At 51.6% G+C, this 21,830-nt stretch overlaps 1 protein-coding gene across 1 annotated transcript in view; it reads right to left on the reverse strand.

Annotated features, from left to right (window-relative positions):
- Positions 1 to 21,830, reverse strand: part of LOC144250285 (cell adhesion molecule CEACAM1-like) — a 44,871-nt gene that overhangs the window by 2,228 nt on the left and 20,813 nt on the right. Inside the window, 7 exon segments of the mRNA XM_077792799.1 lie at positions 98 to 351; positions 842 to 1,079; positions 1,082 to 1,123; positions 5,056 to 5,292; positions 5,295 to 5,414; positions 6,271 to 6,303; positions 15,245 to 15,290. Of these exon segments, the coding sequence (XP_077648925.1) occupies positions 98 to 351; positions 842 to 1,079; positions 1,082 to 1,123; positions 5,056 to 5,292; positions 5,295 to 5,414; positions 6,271 to 6,303; positions 15,245 to 15,290 (970 nt within the window).

The raw sequence follows: 21,830 nt of genomic DNA on the forward strand, positions 1-21,830 counted from the left end.
TGCTTGTGCCAGGGTAGGAAGGAACTTCTTCCACGTTGTTTCCAAAAAAATCAAGACTCCACCCAGCACTTGATACTGTGCTCCAGGGTCCACTTACCAAGGACAATAATATTCCTGGTTGTGGTCCTATTGAGGTTAGTGACAGAGTTATGGGCGACACACACATAGGATCCGCTATTATTTGTAGAGAGGTTGAGGATTGAGAGCTCTTGTGTGGATTCCAGGGGCCTCCCATTGAAAGACCAAGAGAACTGAGCAGGCGGGTTAGAGTCTGCATGGCAGGAGAGGTTGAGATTTGTCCCTGGACGGAAATGTGAGTCTGGGGGTTTATGATGGGGGCATCCGGGCCATCTGGACAAACAGAATAAAGCCCATGTAATGTCATGAGAGGGAAGGGGAAGTTCCTAGACTGTAGAAGACCACAATATAATTACTGATCCACGTCACAACCTTGTTTTTTTAAAAAGTTGCAACTAGGCTGGGGAGTGCAGTGGTACAGCACCTGCACAGCTGCATGAGGCCCTGGGTTCAAATCCCAGCACCATACACACTCACAGAAAGTCTCAACCAAACCCCTTTGTTCACTGAAATTAGTCTGAGATTTCCCCTGCTTCTCTGTCCCAGGTGGCTGACCCCAGGCCTCCGCAGGGAACCACAAGCCCTCCCCTCCTATTCATGGCCCAAGGCTGGGCCTGCCTGGATGTGCCTGGGGCTATTGTCACAGCCAGTCCAGGTGCCCAAGAGAGGGTCTGTGTACTGGGACCTGAGAGGGACTAAGTGGCCCAGCTCTGGCCCTGTGTGTTTGAGTTCAGAGCCAGGGTAATGGAGGAATAGAAGTTACTCAAAGGAAATATTCAGGGTGAGTGGGTCACTGTGGCTGGCACTCACTGGGTTCTGGGTTTCACATTCATAGGGTCCTGTGTCATTCCTTGTGACATTGAATAAAGTGAGAGTCCTGTTGTTGTTGGACAGCTTCAGCCTGTCACCATCTGGGATCGTCTGACTGTTTATCTTCCACAGGTAGGTCGCATAATTAAGTTCAGGTTCACACATTAATGCTAGAGAGTCCTCACCCTCCATGGGTTGGAGTTGTTGATTGTGATGTTGGGTTTGGGTAATTTCTCTGTGCAGACAACAAAGAGAGGATTGCCTTGTGGTACCTGTGATCCCCGCAAAGGTGTCTTTCCACCTGGGCTGGCCTCTCACCTCCCACCAACCCGAGTCCTGAAGAACCAGGCAGAGTGGGTATCCTGGGCAGATGCAGGAGGATCTGAGGGATCAGAGGAAGGGGGGCCCCCTGGGCTGTGTCTGGGAGAAGCACAGAGTTTCTCACAGGTGCACTTAATTGCAGAGTTTGGTCCTGGACAGACCCAGGACTGGGAGTTAGCAACCCTGTGTCTCCTCTGGTCCTCGCTGGCCCTGGCTGGCCTTGAGATGCAGAGTCCCTCCAGCTGCATGGACTCCAGGGCTCGGCCCACGTGTGTGTCCTCTGAGCCTTTGGTTCTCAAGGCCATCCTAGAAGTGGGCCATGATGGGACACCCCATTGTGCCTACACCCCAAGAAAACTCCACAGCGTGATGTGAGAATGGGGTGTGTGAACAGAAATCCCACACTAGGAGACCAGGGGGCATTCAGTTTGGGGGTCAGGGTGGGGCCAGAAGGGGGGCAGTTCTGCTCAGGTGTTTCCTGGTGACTGACAGGAGCCAGTGACACCTGAAAGGCAAAGCATGAGTCCAAAGAATGCTCTAGGGTGAGGGGGACAGACAAGGTTTAGAGCAGAATCATGTTCCTGTCCTTGGTCTTTACATCCCTCTCCCCCTGCAGAGAGCAGGTGAGGCATGTGGAATTGTCCTGAGAGACCAGTGGAGGGTTCCTAACACATTAGCACTAAGAGGTGGAAGAGGGGACCAGGACCTTGCTGAAAATATGGCCCTCGTGGGCTTGTGCGTGGCAGACCTGGGATAGAAATGGGGGATGTTACAGTTTTCCCATATGGGAAAATAGTGTTTAATACCCAGGATCTAAGACTCCTTTCTGAAAGAAATATTTCTCTAAGGAGCACAGTGTCTTAGACTGAGCTCTGAAGTCCTGAGGGGTCACATTATGACCCGTGGCAGATGCTAAGGTCACTTTGAAACCAGCAGCCTCCTGAGTAAGGAGAGACCTGTGGGTCCTGGTGGAGGACTGAATGGTCAGAGGGGACATCTGAGGGTCTCTGTTATGTAAAATGAGGCACAACACCAACTCAGAGAAGTGTTATTGATCATGTTAGTCAATCTAGAAGTCTATGTTCCCAATTGCTATGGAGACTCAGCAAAGTGGGGAAGCACCTGACACAGGCCTGTGGAATGCCTTCTTCCTGTTCTTCTCACCCCACAAAGTGCAGTGAGATCATCAAATTGATCCAAATCAGAGCCTAGAGCCTAATGTAAGTGACCGTGGCTGGAGCATCACACCATGTGGGGACAGACCTCCCTTGTGGTGATGGTGTCCTCATGGGGACACAGGCACATATGGAATAGACAGCCCCTGAGACAGCACCCTTCAGTCCAGCTGCCCCTTGGGGAAGGTCCTGGGGGTCATTGGAGGAGCCTGAGCCCCACTTAGGGACCAGGATGGAGCCACCAGTCATCTGGGTGTAAGGCGCCTGGGACCTAGGGGCTTGCCGCCCTGTCCTGCCTCTGCCCCCCTCGCTGAGTCAGTGCAGAGTGTAGATGGGGGAGATGCTCAGGCCTGTGTCCTGGCCTATTTCCCATGTCATTGTCATGGAAGGAAAGAGCCCTGGAAGGGACACAGTGGGGCCTGCTTCACAGTGGGGGACATTGTCCCTGATGCAGCCTGACAGGGGCACCTGCCTCGACTGTTTCTGTGCCTTTTACTATGGCCAGGAGGGGTCTGGCCCCAGGTGTTAGCAGGAAGTGGACAGGACATATGGCCATTAGTGCAGGGGGGAAGGGCATGGCTCATTGTGCAGGGCAGGGCCAGTCCTGCCTGAATGAGAAGGAGGGAGAGGACGGACAGGCAGGAGCAAGGCAGCCAGAATCGCCATGGCAGGGAGCAGTGGGGGTACAGTGACTTAAAGCCCCAGGTCCAAGAGCCTCATGGCTGCCTCAGAACTGACCCAGGGCCACCCTGAAGACCCTCCACAGCCTGGCCACCCCAAGGGCATCGTGTGATGTGGCTCCTGGGTGGCCTCAGGAGAGGTGGTTGTTGGGATGGAGCAAGAGCCTCAGCCTCCATGAGGGACAGGGAGCAGGTGGCAGAACCCCCTGGGATAGCACATGCAGGTTCCAGGCTCTGAAGAGGTTCAGGGTCATTCATTCATGATCTTCCCTCCCTTGTCACAAAACCATTGAGAGTTGGGCACACACTGGGCCCTGTGCTGGCTGCAGGCTCTGGAGGGGAGTGAGAAAGAAAAGTCCTGTTCCTTATGCTCCAAGGGCTGGGCTGGTGGTGCACACCTGTAACCCCAGTGGCTCAGGAGGCTGAGACAGGAGGATCATGAGTTCAAAGCCAGCCTCAGCAATGGTCAGGCTAAAGCAGCTCAGTGAGACCCTGTCTCTAAATAAAATACAAAACAGGGCTGGGATGTGGCTAAGTGATTGACTGTTCCTGAGTTCAATCCATGGTACCCCCATTTCCCTTACTCCCCCCAGAAAAGAAAAAAAGAAACACCCAGGGCTGGGGATGTGGCTCAAGCCTTAGCGCGCTCTCCTGGCATGTGTGTGGCCCCGGGTTTGACCCTCAGCACCACATACAAACAAAGATGTTGTGTCTGCCGAAAACTAAAAAATAAATATTAAAAATTCTCTCTCTCTCTAAAAAATTTTTTTTAAAAAAGAAACACCTTATGCCACAGAGGGAGTGACACCCAACACACCAGGAAACAGGAGACTTCAAGTTCAGTGAGGGAGAGTGTGGAGCAGCTGTGGGAGGGGGAGGCCTGGACAGTCTATTGAGGCAGGTAATTTGGTTCCAGAGTAAAAATTGATTATCCTCCATTCGCTTCCACTCCCAGAGCAGACTGTCCCCTCCAGCTGCCAGTGCCCTGAGCCAATGACTGGTCTCTGGTCCACAGATGCCTAATAGGCCCTCAACATGCAGAGCACAGGGCTCTGGCTACAGAGTGACATCCACCACTGACCTGCCACCCATGGTCTGTCTTCCCCATGCCTCAGTTTCCCTTTATTGGATACATGGGAAGTGGTGTCTGGTTCACCATGCTGTCTCTAAGTTAACCTTGAAATCCTCACAGTAACCTGACCTTGGTTTAGAGGAGCTGCCCCCAAAGAAAAAGCCCCTACTCTTATCTGCCTCCCAGTGAGAGCTCCCTGGGCTGGTCCCGGGAGGACCAGGAGCTCCAGGAGCATCTCTTTCCTCTGTTCCTCCCCTTGGGGACATGGACCTTCCTGTGGAGCCTCATAGAAGTCCATCAGGTCACCTGACTTGGCCTGAGGCACCTGTCCCTCTGTGCTCACCACACCTAGTCCCAGGAGAAGGAGATGCCCAGGTGCCCTTGCCCAGATATGGCTCCTGGGACTGTGCCCTGGCTGGTGACCACCTCCAGGAGCTACCAGATCAGGTGGCCAGTAAATCCTTGCTCCCCAGCGGCCCTCAACAGGAAGCCAAAGTCCAGCCCTGGCCACATGTCCTCAGGGTCACCTGGATCCAGGAGCCTGGGACAGAGGTCTGGGACAGGAGCTTCCTCGGCTGACCTTCTCTGTGAGGACTCCAGGGCCCTCAGGCCAGGCCTGACTCAGTCCTACAGGGTCTTTCTCAGGGCCATGCCCCTGGGAAGGACACAGGGGCTGGGCTGAGACTGCTCTGCCTGGGCCAAGTCTCCCACCAGACCACCCTGCTCTCTGCCCGTGGATTCAGGCAGAGGACTCGGGTCTTCTGAAGTCTGTCTGCACTGCGTGTGTCCTGCAGTAAGTGCTCCAACTCCACTGTGGGGACGTAATGCACAGGTGGAGGGAGGCAGACCCAGGTCTCAGGTCCTGTGTGTGCAGTGGAGTTGACCCTCCAACACCCAGAAGACCTGGGGCATCACTCACCATGTACACGGATCTCTCCAGTTGCTGCTTCAGTCCACAAATAGGCATCTATGGTTTGCAGGGTGTAGAATCCTGTGTCTCCCTTTGTCACATTCACGAACAGCAGGGACCCATTGGGGTGTATTGTCTCTCAACCACTGAATTCAGGGCCTTGGAAATCTGAGTGTGTGATAATCGAGTAGGATACAATTAGACGGCTGCGGTGTGTTACTTGCCCTCTGTACCAGGCGTAGCCTACAGTGTTCTCCGCACACTGTGGACAAGGAGAAGAATGTCTGTCCCTTCAGCAGCGTTGGGAGGCACTGGTTCAACAGTGAGCTGAGCAGTGGTGTGCGGGTTCCAGAAGGTTAACAGTGAGACTAGGAGGGAAGAGAGAGAAATCCATCAATATGGGTCCTTAATATAGGTGGAAAGATGGGGCCCAGGTCCTCAGCAGGAGTTCTCATCCTTAGCCTTGGGGGGTGTGTGTGTATGTGTCTGCAGGTCAAGGCCAGCAGCATGACCCCCATTCATTCAGGACCCCTGTACCTGTCATCCTCTCCTAGGAACACCTTTCCCCAGGTGTCTGCAAGGCTGGTCCCTCAGAGCCCTCAGATCCCTGCTCACACCCAGGGCACCTGGGCACCCGCCTCCCCTGACCACCTCCTTACAGACCCCAGGTCTTCCCTGTGGACATTCCCCTGCTCTCTACCCTCCTAGATCTACACAGCACCTGGCCTCACCTGCAGATCTCCCTCTGGCCTGGCCTCCTGCCCTCTAGAGAGGAAGCTTCAGGAGGCAGAGACTAGTCTGACCCTTGTTGTAGCCCAGGGCCTGGACCAGGTTCAGCCTCCTGTGGATGAGTGAAGCAGGGTCCCCGCCCTGAGGGTCCAGGTGTCTGTGTGCCAATGTCTGAGGCTGGTGGCTGCAGACAGTGTCCACTGCTCAAGTTGTCTTTGTATTTGGAGGGTGGCCCTGACCTAGCTGTTAACACTGATTTTCAAAATATAGTGGCCCCTGGTGATTCATTTGGAAAAGAGAACCCCTGAGCTTTCCATCGCCTTCATCTGTTCCTGTTGGTGAGCTTCTCTCTGTCTTCTGTGTTCTGTTCCCAATGGGTTCTCAACGGGACAGTGTGAAGCCCTGTGTCCCCTGTGAGGGTCGGGTCCTCCCTGGGGACACCAGCAAGACTTTGCTCCCACCTCCCACCCTCCTCAGGGAACTGTCCCCTCTTACCTGCCAGCAGGACCCCCTGCCAGGGGATGCCCCCTATGCAGGGACAGGCTGAGGGGGGCTGCATGGTCCCTGCTGCTCTGTCCCCTCTGTGGAAGGAGCTTCACTGAGACCCACTGGGAAGCCGAGGTCCAGGCCAGTCAGCCCTGCTGCCCTGCTCCTCTCTGAGCTCAGCCTCCTCCCAGGGCAGGAGCACTTTCCTGGGTCACAGGGCTGGGGGCGGGGTCTCTGTCCAGGAAGCCTCTCTGTCCCCTCCCTCTCAGTCCTGCTCCTGTCCCTTCTGCTTTCCCTGTTGGGTTTCACTACTGCATGCCACACCCTGAGGAGCAAGGCAGGTGGGGATGCTGTCCCCTGAGAGAAGTGGCTCACCCAGCACTGGCCTCAGCTGTGTCCTGGCCTCAGGGCTCTCAGCACCACCCAGGGAACCCCTGGGGTCCCCTCACCCCTGGGCATATTTCCTTTATGACAGAGAATCTCAGTTGAGCCCTGTGTCTTCCCCATGTTCTCAATTGCTCAGGGAAGGTGGCTTTCCTCCCTACAGGCAGGGGACAGAAACAGTTCTGGGGTCTAGAAGGGGACCCCTGAGTGATGGCTGGTGAGGGGCCCTGCTCTCTGTCCTGGTGTCTCCAGCGTGGCCTCTGAGTGGCTATCTCAGGACTTCACACCCTTTGTGTCCTGGGAGGGGAGGACTGTGGTAGTGGAGGTAGGTGACCATGGGCTCCTTGGTCCTCAGGGAGAGATTTTAGGGAGACCCTCTCTCTCCATCTTTGGTGCAGCTGTGGCTCAGGCCTGCCCATGCCTTCCTTGGGTGGCCTCTGTCCTCTACCTAGTGACTCTCCTGTGGTCACCCTGACTTTTCCATGGGTGATACCCAGAGGCAAAGGCCTGCTCAGAGGGTCCTCACAGGACCAGGAAAGAGGGGGGTGGGAGCCGAGTAGGTTCTTGGGAGGCACCCTGTTGTCTGTTGGTGTATTGTGGATGGAAATCTCGCCACATTTCCACCTTCTGAGCCAAAGCCCAGTGGAAGCCTCAGAATCCATTTGCCAAGTGTTGAGTGTGAGTCCCATGTCGCCCCCTGGAGGTCATGAGGAGAACTATGGCCAGTGTCAGGGACTGTAGCAGGGATGCTGTCCAGGGTCCAACTGGAGAGAGCTGACTCTGACCCTGGGCAAAGGTGACCCTGACCTACTGGCTGCAGAGTGGGTCCCGTTTACTGAGTGTCCCCAGGGTACCTCTGTCCAGTACAGGGTGAGTCTAGGGAGAGGACGGGAGCTGTCTTGGGGACTCCTGCTCCAGAGTAGGGAGGACTGTGTCCCCAGGGGATGGGCAGCCTCAGGAGGGGCCATCTGTGCCTGAGGGTTCAAAGGAAGGACATGGGGAGGTGTCTCCTGAGGCTTTAGGGGGCAAGCAATGGCCTTGTGAGCTATATCTGCAGTTGGCTGGTGTCGTGTGTGTATTATGGAGATTATCTGGTTAGATACATGACACAGCCTCTCATCCCAGATGTTCAGGAGGCTGAGGCAGGAGGATGGCTAGTTTGAGGCCAGCCCATGCAACTTAGTTTGACTTTGTCTCAAAATAAAAAAATGCAATGTAGTTCAGTGTTATAGTGCTCCTGTGGACAATCCCTAGTCCCTCACCTCTCTCTCTCTCTCTCTCTCTCTCTCTCTCTCTCTCTCTCTCTCTCTCTCTCACACACACACACACACACGCACACACACACACATGCAATGCACACACACACACACACTAAGCAGAGTGGGTGTATCTTATGCACATCTTTCTTAAAAACTTTTCATAGTGTAATACATATTACAAAAATGTGCTCTGTTAACCCTTTAAACTGTAGAAATACATGCCATGAGTCCATTCAAATATACAACAACCACTACTATTTCCAGGATTTTTTCATCTTGCACTAAAACTCTGACCATTAAGCTATCATGTTTCAGGACACTCTAGCCTCAGGTAACCTTGAATCTCTTTCCTGTCTCTATGAATTTTCCTATTCTAGATATTTCATATAAATGAAATTATACAGGGCTGGGGCTGGGGCTCAAGTGGTAGCGCGCTCACCTTGCATGCGTGAGGCACTGGGTTCGATTCTCAGCACCACATAAAAACCAAATAAAGATATTGTGTCCACCTAAAAACTAAAAACTAAATATTAAAAAAAATAAAATAAATGAAATTATCCAACCACATACCATTTGCTTCTTGTTTAATCATGTTTTCAGGTAGACCCAGGTTGTATTGTTCATCAGAACTTTATTTTTTATGGCCAAACAATAATCCAACATATTTGTAAGCCATGTTTATTCATGAATTCCTCTGTTGATGGACACGGGTTGTTTCCACACCTGCCTGTTGTGAAGAATGGTGTGGTGAGCCTTAGCCTGTGGGGAGCTATTGGAGTCCCTGTTTCCCATCCCGTGGGCAAGTGCCCAGCCGTGGGAGTGCTGGGTGGATGGGCTTCTGCCTGGCTCTGGCAGGAAGTGCCCAGGTGTTCTCCACTGTGACTGCAGCTCTTCAGAGTCCCTGGGGAATGTAGGAAGGTGTGGGGTGAGGTGTCATTGTGATTTTGATTTGGTTCCTTAGTGACTAATGACACTGAGCGTCTTGTCATGTGCTTATTGGCCACTGGAACATCTCTGGAGACAGGCCTTCCAAGCCTTTGCCCTCCCCCTTCTCTTTCACCCCTGGGGATTGATCTGAGGGGTGCTGTACCTCTGAGCTACACCCCCAGCCTTTACATGTATTTATTTATTTTTGTTTTGGGACAGGTGCCCAGGCTGGCTGCAAACTTGTGAATCTCGTGTCCTAGACGCCTGGGATTACAGATGCCCAGGACTGTGCAAGGGTCCTTGGCATATTCTAAATTTAGGTTATTCTTTGGTTGCAGATTTATACCCATTTGTTATATAATCTAGAAATGAAATCCATATCACAATATATATCTGCAAATATTTTCTTCTATTCTTTACTTTTTCTTAAACTCATGCCACATTTTGTTTATAAGTAATTTTAACAAAGTCATATGGGTCCATACTCGTTTACCAAAACAAGTTCAGTCTTTTTGGTAAATACTTCTAGTGTTTTAAAAAATTAATTCATTTTCACATTTGAACGTCTTTACAGGTAAGGATTCATTCTCCTGCATCCTGCTTGTTGGAAGGTACTGTTGAGGATCAGATCACAGGCTTCCTCTTCCCAGAGTGCACAGAGCTCCCTGTGTTCACAATGTCACGGACCCAGCAGGTGTCACTGATGTGTGGCTACAGACCCTTGGGAAGCCCACAGTGCTGTGGGGGTTCAGGCAGCCGTGTGGCCGTAGCTTGAAACACGTCTTCTCCAGGGACTTCAAGTGATTAGTAGTGACAAGCCCCAGTCAGTCTCTGCCCTCTTACACTCAGTTCTTCTGCCAAGAGGGAGAGGATTTTAAATGCCGAGTTGTTACTGGAGGTTGCTGTGGACACTGCTGATTGTCACAGCTGGGGGAGGGGTCCTACTGGACTTAGTAGGTACTATTCCAGATGGTGCTCAACACCCCACAGCACACAGCCCCACAAGGATGACCAGCCCCAGTGTCAGTGGAGAGAAGGGAACCCTGCTCTGTGCCCTTGCCCGACCTTCCCAGAGCCTCCCCTCCCCCTGCTTCTTCCCACCCCTCACTCCCCTCCAACCCCCTCCCATTGCATATTCACTTCCATTCTCTGAAGGTGCCCTTTGCCCAAGGTCAGCCCTCACCTGCCCTGTCTGGGGGCCTCTGTTCCTGCCTGGCAGGAAGTGTCCACTAGAGGGCGAGCGCGCTCTTCCCTGAGCTCCTGAGCCTTGATGTCCTCTGAGACCAGTGCAGCTGCTCTTCCTGCCCCAGCCCCAGTCCTGGGTGGAGCTGAAGATTTGCTCTAGAGGGAGCTCCTGGGACAGGCCCTTGGGACAGGGACCCCAGGGAAGAACCTCAAGTAGAAGGTTTGTGCACCTGGACTGGTGACCCAGAACCAGGGCCAGAGCCTAGGTCATTTGGAGAGGGAATGTCAGACTCAGTGGCTGGACACTCAGGAACCTGATGCCTCTGCCCGTGTGGCCACTGGGGGAAAGTCTGTGAGCCTGTGTCCCTCAAGGCTGTGTCACCTGGGCTTTTTGTAAATAGGTGTCAGCAGGGCTGCTGTGGAATATTCCAGACTGGACCTTCTACAATGGGATATGGGGCCTCCCAGGTATCCTCACTTGGAAGAATCAGGAGGGATGTGACAGTCACCAGGCAAAGAAGCCCATCAGGGCCTGAGGGGGCAGGAGGTATCTGGGCCTCACTGTCACCCCTGAGTGGGGATCAGGGTGTGTCACCCTACCCAGTCACCTCAGCAAGAGCCATTGCTGGTTGTCTATAGGGAATTGGGCTTCCCACCACCCCCTTGCAGGACAGAGGAGGATCTGGAACCTTCCCCTAGAGTCAGACAGTGGAGGAAGCAGGTGAGTTAGGAGATGGAGGTGGGAGCTCTTGGTTGATGGGCAGCCAGGAGGCGCCCAGGCTCTGAGTGCTGCAGCTGACAGTGGTCAGAGTGGTCCTCTGGGAATCCAGCCTTGTCCCTGCAAATGTTGATGAACTTCCCACCTCTGTGCTCCTCAGTTCCCTTCCTGAGCTCCTAGCCACAGCCACCCTCACAGCTGAGGCCCTGGGTCCTACACCAGCACTTTGTCCCCATCTCACTGTGCAGCTCTGTGTGGCTGCCCACCTCTCTCCTAACCCAGGTCTTCAGAGTGGCTGTCCCAACACCCCTTTCCACACCAGGGTAAAAGGCCAGCTGAAGGCAGAGTTTTTCCTAGTGGGCTGAGGGACCAGCAAAGGGGGCCCCTGAGTCCTGATTATCAGTGAGTCCCCAGGAGGTGGCAGCAGCTGAGCAGAGCTGGAGAGAGGGACTGGGGTGGGTGGGACCCAGGAATGACTGAACTTGCTAGTGCAGATGGCAGGTGGCTTGTGCTGTGGGAACAGGGAATTTAATGGGAAATGTTAGGTGTTTTCTTGTTTTTTAGATTTTGGAGTTTGGAGCTGCAGGTTCCCCTGAATGTCCCTGTCAACCTCAGTGCTATGCATGAATGGCACAGACTTCAGGTTCCACACTCTGATGCAGGTTGGTACTGGGAGCACCATCAGCCTGGCCCAGGGGTCCCTATGCATGTGCAGCTGTGCAGACAGATGTGCTCTCAGCTGGGAATAGTGGTCCTTCCTCTGAGGGCCTCCTGATCCCAGCTCCCTGATGGCCCAGCCTCCTGGCAGACCCAGCAATCATGCCCCAGAGGGAACTTCAGGCCTGGTTGTGCAAGGGCAGGTGACCTGTATCCTAGGAAGAGGTTTGACAATGAGAGACAGCTGACCCTGGGCTCTGCTGCTCTTGGGGAAAGAGATCGGGGAGAGATTTTCTCTCTATTTGTTGGTGCATCTGTGGCTCAGGCCTGCCCATGTCCTCTGTGGGTGGCCTCTGACCTCTGTCCTCATGTGGTCACCCTGCTTTTCCCCATGAGTGATGGATGTAGGAGGGGACTACAAGGGACCCATGGCCAAGCAGGGTTCTCCCAGGCACAGAGGCTCAGGGCTCCCCACAGGGGACTCTCCAGGCTCCATGGTGATGGGACAGAGGGTCTCCTCCCTGATCAGGATGTGCACTAGAGCCTGTCTCCATCAGGGACAGCAGGCATGGAGGTGGAGCCCACAGGGCCATTGGTGCCCAGCTGAAAATCAGGCGACATCTCCACCTCCATCTCCAGCCAAAGCCACACTCCTGTCTCAAAGAATCCCAAGGCTGAATTTGACTGTGAGGCCCATTGTTGCCCCTGAAGGTCATGAGGAGACCCATGGTCATTGTGAGGGACTGTAGCAGGGATGCTGCCTAGGGTCCAAATGGTGACAGTTGGCCCTGACACTGGGCTCAGGTGGCTCTGACCTACAGGCTACAGCAGAGGTCCTGTTCACCTTGGTCCCCAGGGTGCCTGACACCCAGTGCAGGGTGAGTCTAGGGACAGGACAGGGTTGTCCTGAGGATTCCTGCTCAGAGTCAGTAGAACTTTGCAAACAAGGATGGGCATCCTCAGGAGGAGCCAACTGTCCTAAGGTTTCCAAAGAAGGACATGGAGGTGTCTCTTGAAGAAGATCACAGCCAGGATGGTGCACTGTTAGGAACCCATGGGACGCTCTTGGCTTCTGACTTTTGGTTGGAGATGTTCTCTGTTTATTTTCCCTGAGAGTCAAAGGCATGTGGGAAGCTTTTCCTGTCTGTCTGGTCCCTCAAATGTCCAACCTGAGCAGAGGTGACTCCTACAGACCCCGTGATGAGCACCCAAGGGTGGCAGTGAGCAGGGAGGGGCTAGGAGGGCTGTCCCCTCTCTGTGCAGGTCAGGGAGGTGGAGGGGAGCAGGAGGCTGAGGAGTGTGGCTGAGGCAGGGCACAGGCAGGTTTGGGTTCCCTGGGGGTGGCAGTGGAGGGGACCCCGGCCACAATGCAAAAGCAGCACCTGCTGTCACAGGGAGAGAGCAGCAAGTGGATTGCTATTCTGGCTGCAGCTGGCCTGGGAATGACCTCTGGGGCATATGGTGAGGCCAGCTGTATTGTATGTGTCTGTCCTTTCACAGGTATGAGGAGGGATGGGGCTGAGTGTTTCCTTGACAGTCAGATTTCCTAGTGGCTGCTACTGCCCCAGCGCCTCTCCCTGTAGAGTGTCAGGAGGGACCTGAAGCTGTGTTTAGGACCCAGGGCTGGTTTCACAGACACCCTGTGGGGCCTGCTGCCCTCAGGGAGGGAGGAGAGGGACTAGGGTGCTCCTGCATGCTGAAGCCTCAGGTGTCCCCCTGGTGAGTCTGCTCAGACACCTGCCTTGGGGGCGCATGTCAGAGCTGGTGGTTGTCACTGATCTGAAGCTGGCATGTGTGGGGGCAGGTGTTCAGGAACTCAGAGCACAGGGCTCCTGTAGAGGGAGGGTCTCAGGGCTGAGCAGGTTGACCTGGGGAAAATGGGAAGGACTGCTGGAGAGTCAGCCCCTCATCTGCCCCTGCCAGGGACTGAGGCTGTGTCCAGGGAGAAACACTGGGCACAGGGACAGGGTACAGAGCACCCTGGGGACTGCTCGGATGCAGAAGGTGAAGCGGAATCCACCCCATCCACGTCAGGGAGACTCCCCTGAGTGCACAGGTGACTCTTCCACTGGGCAACCTGGGGGTGAGTGGGACCTGACATGACACTGCCTGAGCATGACACTGCCTGGAGGGCTTGGCTTGACACAGTTCCCAGGGGCATGTGTGTGGCTCAGGGAGCAGGATGCGGTGTTCAGGGGGAGCTCCAGCTGCTGTGGTTCCCAGGACAGGACCTGGGGGAAAAGGTTCCACGAGCTTTTAGGATGCAGCAGTTGCCTGAGTCTCAGGGGACTTATGTTGCTGTGCACACCCGCTAGAGCCTCCAGAAGAACGCAGCTCAGGACACCTTGGTATCTGCTGTTCGGAGCCACTGTGTGGGAGCCAGTCTGTGGCAGCTGCACCAGGGAACCAAGAAAAGAGAAGTCACCGTGTGTGACCTGATGCTATGTTCACGCAGGACGAGCCTCACTAGAGCTGAGTCACAGCGGAATCTCTGAGGATGGCCTCCTACTTCTCATCTCAGGACAGACAACTCTCAGGCATCTCAGTCCCTCATCTTTACTAAATTCACCTCTAATTTCCAGGAGAGTAGAGGCCTGATCCACATGAACCTACATGAGAATGTCCCCGCCCAGCCTTCAGGGAAGGAGGCAGAGCAGTGGCCAGGTGGATCGAGGAGGCTGTAGAGCACATCCTGGGCCCCAGTCAGGAGGAGACCCTCTGTCCCATTACCATGGAGCCTGCAGAGCCCCATGTGGGGAGCCCTGAGCCTCTGCCCTGGGTGCTGGAGGGTGGAGAGGAGGCTGGTCCCAGAGAGACCAGGCAGGGCAGAGTGGAAGGTGATGGGAGGGCAGGGCTGGAGCCTCGGGCAGGGCCTGAGGCCCTTGTTCAGGACCTGAGTCTGGGTCTGGCCCTGTCCCCTCATTACTCTGACAGTCTCTGACCCTGTCCCAGCAGAGGTGAAGATGTCCTGAGTACTGGGCTTTGGGTGGAGAAGAAATCTTGGCCAGAGCTAGCCACCCTGGGTCCCTGGAGCGTGAGGGCCACTGAGTGCTCTGCTGGCTGCAGGGCCTTGGGACCCTCACCCTTCCCTGTGGACAGACCCGACCTTTGCCCTGGTCCCACCTCCCAGCTCCTGTCTCCCAGGAAGAGAAACCTGTGGGAACCACTTAGAGACCACGATTCCCCTGCGTGACACAGGAGAGAGCTGACCTGGACCCTGAGGGGAGTGTCTGCCAAGAGACGTTCCCACAGGAACCAAGAGCGAAGGAGGGAAGGGGTCTTTATTCAGCGCCTTTCCTGGTGACCAGGAGTGGCCCTTCCCTCTCCCTGAAGCCCCTGCTCCTGGGCACAGGCAGCCTAGTCCTGGCCATTCAGAGCCCAGGGCAGCCTTCCTGGGTCTCTGGAAACGTCATGGAATCCTGCCCATCCAGTTGCCAGTCTCCCAGGGCTCAGTCTCCACCTCAGCCTCATCACCTAGATCTGGGGACCTAGTGGGACCCTCCCTCAGTTCATTTGCATCATTTTCTGGTGGAAACTAAGAAGTCACAGCAGCTGTGTGGTTGATAGATGTCCTCATCAGTTTTTAGTAATTCCTGAAAAAGAACAAAGAGGCCTCTGACACTATGTCCTTCTGAGAACAGTGACCGGGACTCCTAGGCCCTGGCCCACCTGGGACTGCTCTGTGCCTGCTCCTGGCTGGGCTCAGTGGCTCCTGTTTCCAGGCCCCTCCCTCCCCTGCTCACCACCCTGATCCTGTTTTGGCTGCTGTTTCCTGGAAATCTCAGGAAGGTGTGGGGAGGGGCGGCTCCTGAGTACCCCCTGGACTGTAGGCCAGAATGTTCATCACCCACACTCACCTGGTAGATGGGAACAGCAGACCTGTGGCCAGGGAAAGTGGCCTGGGCAGGAGAGGGAAAGTAGACTTTAGGGTCAACAAGGGAAGATCATCAAGATTGAGACTCCAGTGAGCAAGTGCTGGGCGGTGCCTGGAAGGTTCTGGTCTCTGACAGGCCAGAGCTTATTTCCTGTGTCTGCTTTAGCCCTTTCTGCTCAGGAATTACCATAAGCTTTGAGCACTGCCTGCACTTCTTGACAAACACCCCAGATTCTGTCCAGAGTGTGGTCTCCCGTCAATAACCCAGGACCACTGACAGAAGCTCCCAGCACCCACTCTGCACCTGCTGCCCTCCAAGGATCCCCTGAGATAGATGGAGGGAAGCGGGGTGGGCTCAGGATAGAGTCATGATCGTCCTGTCTCTGAGAGTGCCCAAGCTTCTTTCCTGGGCCAGGCTAACCTTGTCCTGGACCAACATGAGAGGGGGTATATTTGCTATGTGGAGATTGACCCTACCTCTTCCCTGAGCCTGCACAGCTGGGTCCCCTGTGCTTTGGGAGGTGGGTGGACTTACCAGGGAGGTGAGACTGGCAGAGGAACATGGGCCTCGGGACAGAGACAAGACTTAGAAGTAGGGTGTGAGAAGGGCTTGTCCTTGCTGCAGGAGGGGCTGGAGGTCCTTAATTTTCAGAGTATCTGGGCAGGCAGCATGTCCTGGGAAAGACCCTGTAGACCTTTTAGTGGTCCAGGGAGCCAAGGAACTTAAGGAGGAGATCAGATGCCACAGGTCTGGGCTGGCCTGAGCTGTGGTGGCTCCCTCTTCTGAGTGTTTGATGTCAGGGCTCCATGAAGCTCCCTGAGAAGAACTCCACTGTGAAGGGGTGGGTGACTGCAAGAGTGGACACTCCAGGACAGGCTTAGGGCCTCCCAGCCACTAGCTGAAGGGGCACTCAATGAGTGTTGATGCTGGGGTGCAGTGGTCTCTGAGGCCATGCTGGACACTGGCCCTAGTAATGGTCAGGCTTATTCACGCCAGGGCAGGGAGAGGTCATGGACTGGGGTCAGATAGGGAATGAGAAGGGTTCCCTATTCCAAGAATGGTGTAAAACCTTTCTCTCTCCATCAGGTCTGTGTACAAGCAGGTCCAGGCCAGTTTTGTCCTGGGCCACAGGTGAACATCCCTGCCAGATGCAGCCTCTGGAGAACATTGGTGGAGGGACCCAGAATAAGGACTGAGGACTTAAGAAGAATTAAAGCAAGAACGTTTGGCTGAGTGGATCCACGTCCTGGGGGTAAGGAAGCAGGAGGGCAGGACGTTTGGGAGCAGAAATCTTGATTTTCCCAGACATCAATGTCCCTCCTGTGGCCAGATGTGGAATGGGCCTCACTGAATGACACATATTCTCCTTCCTGTGAGCAGAGAGGCTCTGATGGTCACTCTTGTAGTGACCTGGACACTGCTCCAGTCCCAGAGGTAGAGGACGCGTCTTCAGGTGTACTCATGTCCTTGGGTCGAATTACCCTCAAGTGTCCTTGTAACCCTGCCCCTCCTGACCTTTTTTGGATGGAACTTTCTAAGAATGAGAGTCCCCTCAATAAAAGCTCACTTCCAAAAGTGCTAGCTCTCTCTCGCCAGCCTCTAGTGACTTTCCTCATTCTCTCATTGGAGGATCTTGAGGCCGAGCGTGGAGGAGCCCTCCTGAAGCTTGATTTAAAGGTAAAGTGTGTGTCTGTGTTTTATTTGGTGTCCCTGGAAATTCACAGGAGCAACCTGAAGTTCAGCTGCCCTTGTAGGTCCGAGGCAGCAGGTGGCACCTGGAATGAGGGACCCCTCAGTGGTGAATTTCCACGTTGACTGAGAGAGCACTCTATAGAAATTGAGTGGACTGTGATTTTTTGAGGGGTCATGCAGGAAACAGTCATTTTTAGAGTCAAGGACGCTAAAGAATTATCATGGGCAGTTCCATGTCTTCAATAAAGAAATGTATTTAACAATTCTGGAGGCGATAATCAACTGGAGAGGAAAGCAAGTCAAAAGAACCCAGCTAGCCCAGTTCCTGAAAACGGTTAGCGAGGTGTGCCCCTGGTTTGTCAGCAAGACTCACCGGATTTAGGAGTCTGGAGCAGAAGAAATGGCCCTGGCTGCTTTGAAGTGGTTCTTTCTTTGTGGGACTGAGGGTGGAGTCAAATTTCACTTACTCTGAAGCTAGCAGGTCGGCAGACAAATTACCTCAGGGCAAGACCTAAAATCAAAAGTTCCGACTCTGCGGAGCTGGGCAAACTCTGCAGCTTAGAAGAATGCCAAGGGGCGTGTTCCAGAGAGTAGACTAGCCCCAATGGGATTTCTGTGAGGCAAATTTAAAATGGAGAGGAGCTAGACAGGAAGACACAGACAAAAAAGAGTCACAATCTGAGGGGACTCAGTCTGAAGGTGAGGAAGACCTAGAGGAGGGCTTTGCTAAATTACATTTAGCTGGACTGGCACCCACCATCTGAATTTGGATGCTCCCCTCTGGGAGAATGGGGTTCAGTAATTACTCTGAACTGGCAGTCGCCATGCTTACACTGCGACAATGTGGTCTTAGAAGAGCGTGGGAATTGGGGGAAGACATTACGAGTTTTCAGCTTTTTCCAGTCTTTGAAGAGATTAACGAACAAAACCAGTGTGTCCGCGTGCACACTGCAGGTCCCTTTAAGACTCTAAAGGAGCTCAAATGCGCTTGTGGTACCTATGGCCCTGACTCACCTTTTGTGCAAATCCTGCTCCAGTCTTTATGCCTGGTGACTTTACCCGCCAAATGATTGGAATTCAATGGCAAAAGCATGCCTTTCTGGGGGTGATTGTCTCCTTTGGCGATCTCACTGGACTGTACCGAACAGGCTGAGAGAAACAGGAGACAAGGTTTTCAAGCTCCCTTAGAAATGTTAACGGGAACTGGGTGCTGGGTGTGTGGGAGACTCCCCCTTCTCAGAGAACATTAGGGAATCCCTTACCCCTCCCCCTCCTCTCCAAAGGGCACCAAGCCAAAGAAGAGCGCCAAATTCAAAGGTTTTCTCAACCAATCCCCCGCAGAAGCAGCCTCCGCTCAAAGTTCCTGAGTCACCCTGCCAATCAGCACCTGCCAGGTCCCCTATGCAACCCTTCTTAAGCTGAAGCTTGTAAGCACATGCTCTCTCTCTGCCATCTTCCTCTTCTTTCTCTCCTCTCTCTACCCTTTCTCTCTTCCTCTGCTCTTTCTTTCTCTCTGCCTCTCCTTTTCTTCCCCTTTGGACAGCTCCCCAATAAAATCGCTTGGTTGAATCTCCGTCTCAGGTGAGTCACTCGCCTTTCACTGGAGAATTTGCAGACCTAGAAAGACAATTAAATTATGATTTAGTCGTTTGTGATTAGATCACTGCATGTGCCAAAAAAGCCTGGCTCCAAATATCTTCCTGGGATCAAACAAAGTTAGCTTTTAACCAAATTAAACAGGGACTGGAGGAACAATTCTCCTGTTTCGTAGCACACCTGTACGAGGGAGCTAATAGATCAATCGTGGATTCAAATGCTTCTGAATTCATAGTTAAATACTAACATTTGAAAACACCAATAAAATTTGTCAGGACATACTCTGACCTCATCAGAAGAAAGGAACAGCCTGGATTTATTCGCCTTTGTGTGGATGTTGGTCCCACACAATTATAAGGTTTTATACTCGCTGCTGCTTTAAAGCAGGTACTTCAGCCCCAGTCCCAAAGACGACATTCCCCTGGGTGGTGTTTTAATTGTGGTAGGTAACAGTCACTGTAAAATCAGAACATGCCATTCGGCTCCCTACTAAAGATGGGCTGGCACAATTAGTACTTTCACTCTGTCACTCTGATGACAGCCCACTTAAAAACCTCAACTTCCAGGTCTCTGGACCAAATGCACTGGGCTCAACTATCTGGCAGGGGCGCCAAAACCAATCATAAACAATTTCAAGGTATTGTAGATACTGGAGCAGATAAATCTATTTTATCTTGCTGATTTTGGCCCCCAAACTGGGCTTTACGTACTGCACCAGCCAATTTAGAAGGCATAGGGCAGATCTCTCAACCTGCTCAGAGTGCCCGGTATCTTCGCTGGGAAGACTGAGATGCTAATACTGGAATTTTTAAACCTTATATTTTGGACACATTACCAGTAAACTTATGGGGTAGAGATATTCTAAGCAGTTTACAATTATTATTAACTCCAAATTCTATCAGGTCATTTGAGGGACTTAATCAAGGATCTACACCTAGGGAAATTAGAGAAACTTATAGGACGAGTACCTACTTAAGACCCAATCTCCTTGACAGAGATTAATTAATGCACTCAGCCAAAATTTTTGGAAGGGGACCTGACCTTTTCCCTGACCCAAAAAATCAGCAGAGAAAATTAATTGGCTCACAGAAGAGCCAATCTGGATTAGTCAGTGGCCCCTAACAAGGGGAAAACTTAAAATATCCCATATGTTACTTGAGGAACAGCTTCAAGCTGGTCATTTAGAGCCTACACTCAGACCTTGAAACACACCCATATTTGTAATTAAGAAAAAAATCTGGCAATTGGAGATTATTACAAGACCTTAGAGCTACTAATCGTATTATAAAGCCCATGGGAGCATTACAATCTGGGCTTCCTTCTCCTACAGCTATCCCTTTAGATTATTATTTGATACTAGTAGATCTAAAAGATTGTTTTTTTCTCTATACCTTTGCACCCAGAGTGCAAACTAAAGTTTGCCTTTAGTGTCCCAGCCATTAATTTTAAAGAACTAGTTAAAAGACATTGCTGGAAAGTGCTGCCTCAGGGAATGCATAACAGTCCTACCCTGTGTCAGAATTTGTGGCACAGGCCATCACGCCTGTGAGGGAAAATTTCCCTGATGCATATATTATTCATTTTATGGATGACATACTTTTAGCTCATGCTAATTCTGATGTACTTTAAAAATTTTTTTGCCCAATTAGAAGCTTCACTCACAATAATGAGTTTGTGCATAGCACCTCAGAAGGTGCAAAGGACAGCTCCTTTAATATCTAGGTCATGTGATTGAAGGACAGACATTCCATCCTCAAAACTTACAGATAAGAGTCAGGGAGCTGCACACCCTTAATGATTTTTGAAAACTGTGAGGAAATATTAATTGGCTGAGGCCTTCTTTAAAGCTAACTACATCAGATTTGAGTCCTTTATTCCAGATATTACAGGGAGATTCTTCTCCAACTCCTTGTCAGCTCACAGCAGAGGCAAGAACGGCTTTGAGGAAAGTTGAAATTGCTATTAAAAATGCTCAACTTACTAGAATTAATCCTCAAGAGCCTATATATTTATCGATATTTCCAATTGCTCACGCTCCTACAAGAGCAATATGGCAAACATTGGGAGTTAATGAGTGAATTCATTTAGGCCACGTTCCTCAAAAGTCATTAACTCCTTTTCATGATTTTGTTGCTCAATTAGTGATAAAGAGCAGAAGGATAGTTTTACCGCTAGTTGGATCGGAACCTAATATTATAATCATTCCACTTTCTGCTCAGCAGATTGATCGGCTTTTTCAAACTTCTAATTTGTGGCAAGTAGCTTTTGCTAATTTTCTTGGTCAGATAGAGAGTCACTATTCTCATGATAAACTTATTCAATTTGCATTAGTAACTCCATTCATTTTTTCAAGAATTGTATGTGCACAACCAATAGATGGCACACTAACAGTATTCACTGATGACTCAAGCTCAGGTAAAGCAGGTTTTTATAGTAATGCTCATACAGAAGTAATACAAACCTTATATGTTTCTGCCCAACGAGCAGAACTACAAGCTCTCATTTCTTCTTTAAGTCATTATGCAAATGAGTCCATCAATATTTAATCTGACAGCTTATATGCAGTTGGAGTTACAAAAAATATTGAAACTTCAATTATTGGATATACACCATCCCCAAAGTTATTCAATTTGTTTTATACCCTGCAGATGATGGTGCAAATGTGAAAGCACCCATGTTTTATAGGCCACATATGGGCCTACACTAATCTTCCTGGGCCTCTAACATCAGGAAATAAGATTGATAAATTGGTTGCTGTTTGTCAACAAATGGCTTTGTATGACTGTGCACAAGCTTCGCATTCTTTACATCATCAAAATGCTTTTAGCTTACATAAAAAATTAATATTACCAGAGAACAAGCTTGTCCTACTGTATGTCACTGCCCCCAGTGTGTTATGCATCCATCTTTATCATCTGGGGTAAATCCCCGTGGATGAAAATCAAATCAATTATGGCAAATAGATGTAACTCACATTCCTCAATTTGATAAACAATGTTATGTACATGTAATTGTAGATACTTATTCTAGATTTATCTTTGATACAGCCCATGTAAAAGAAAATACTCAACATTTTATTTTTCATTGTTTACCTGCTTTTGCAGTTTGTTTTTTCATATATCTTGTGACCACTCATATTTCTTCTTCTGTGCAGTGCCTATTCAATTCTTCAGCCCATTTATTTATTGGGTTATTTGTTTTTCTGGTGTTAAGTTTTTTAAGTTCTTTATATATCTTTATATATTAGGATGCCCTTTATGGATTAAAACTGATAAT

The sequence above is a fragment of the Urocitellus parryii genome, chromosome 15 (genome assembly GCF_045843805.1).
Source record: "Urocitellus parryii isolate mUroPar1 chromosome 15, mUroPar1.hap1, whole genome shotgun sequence".
In the NCBI taxonomy this organism is placed as follows: domain Eukaryota; kingdom Metazoa; phylum Chordata; class Mammalia; order Rodentia; family Sciuridae; genus Urocitellus; species Urocitellus parryii.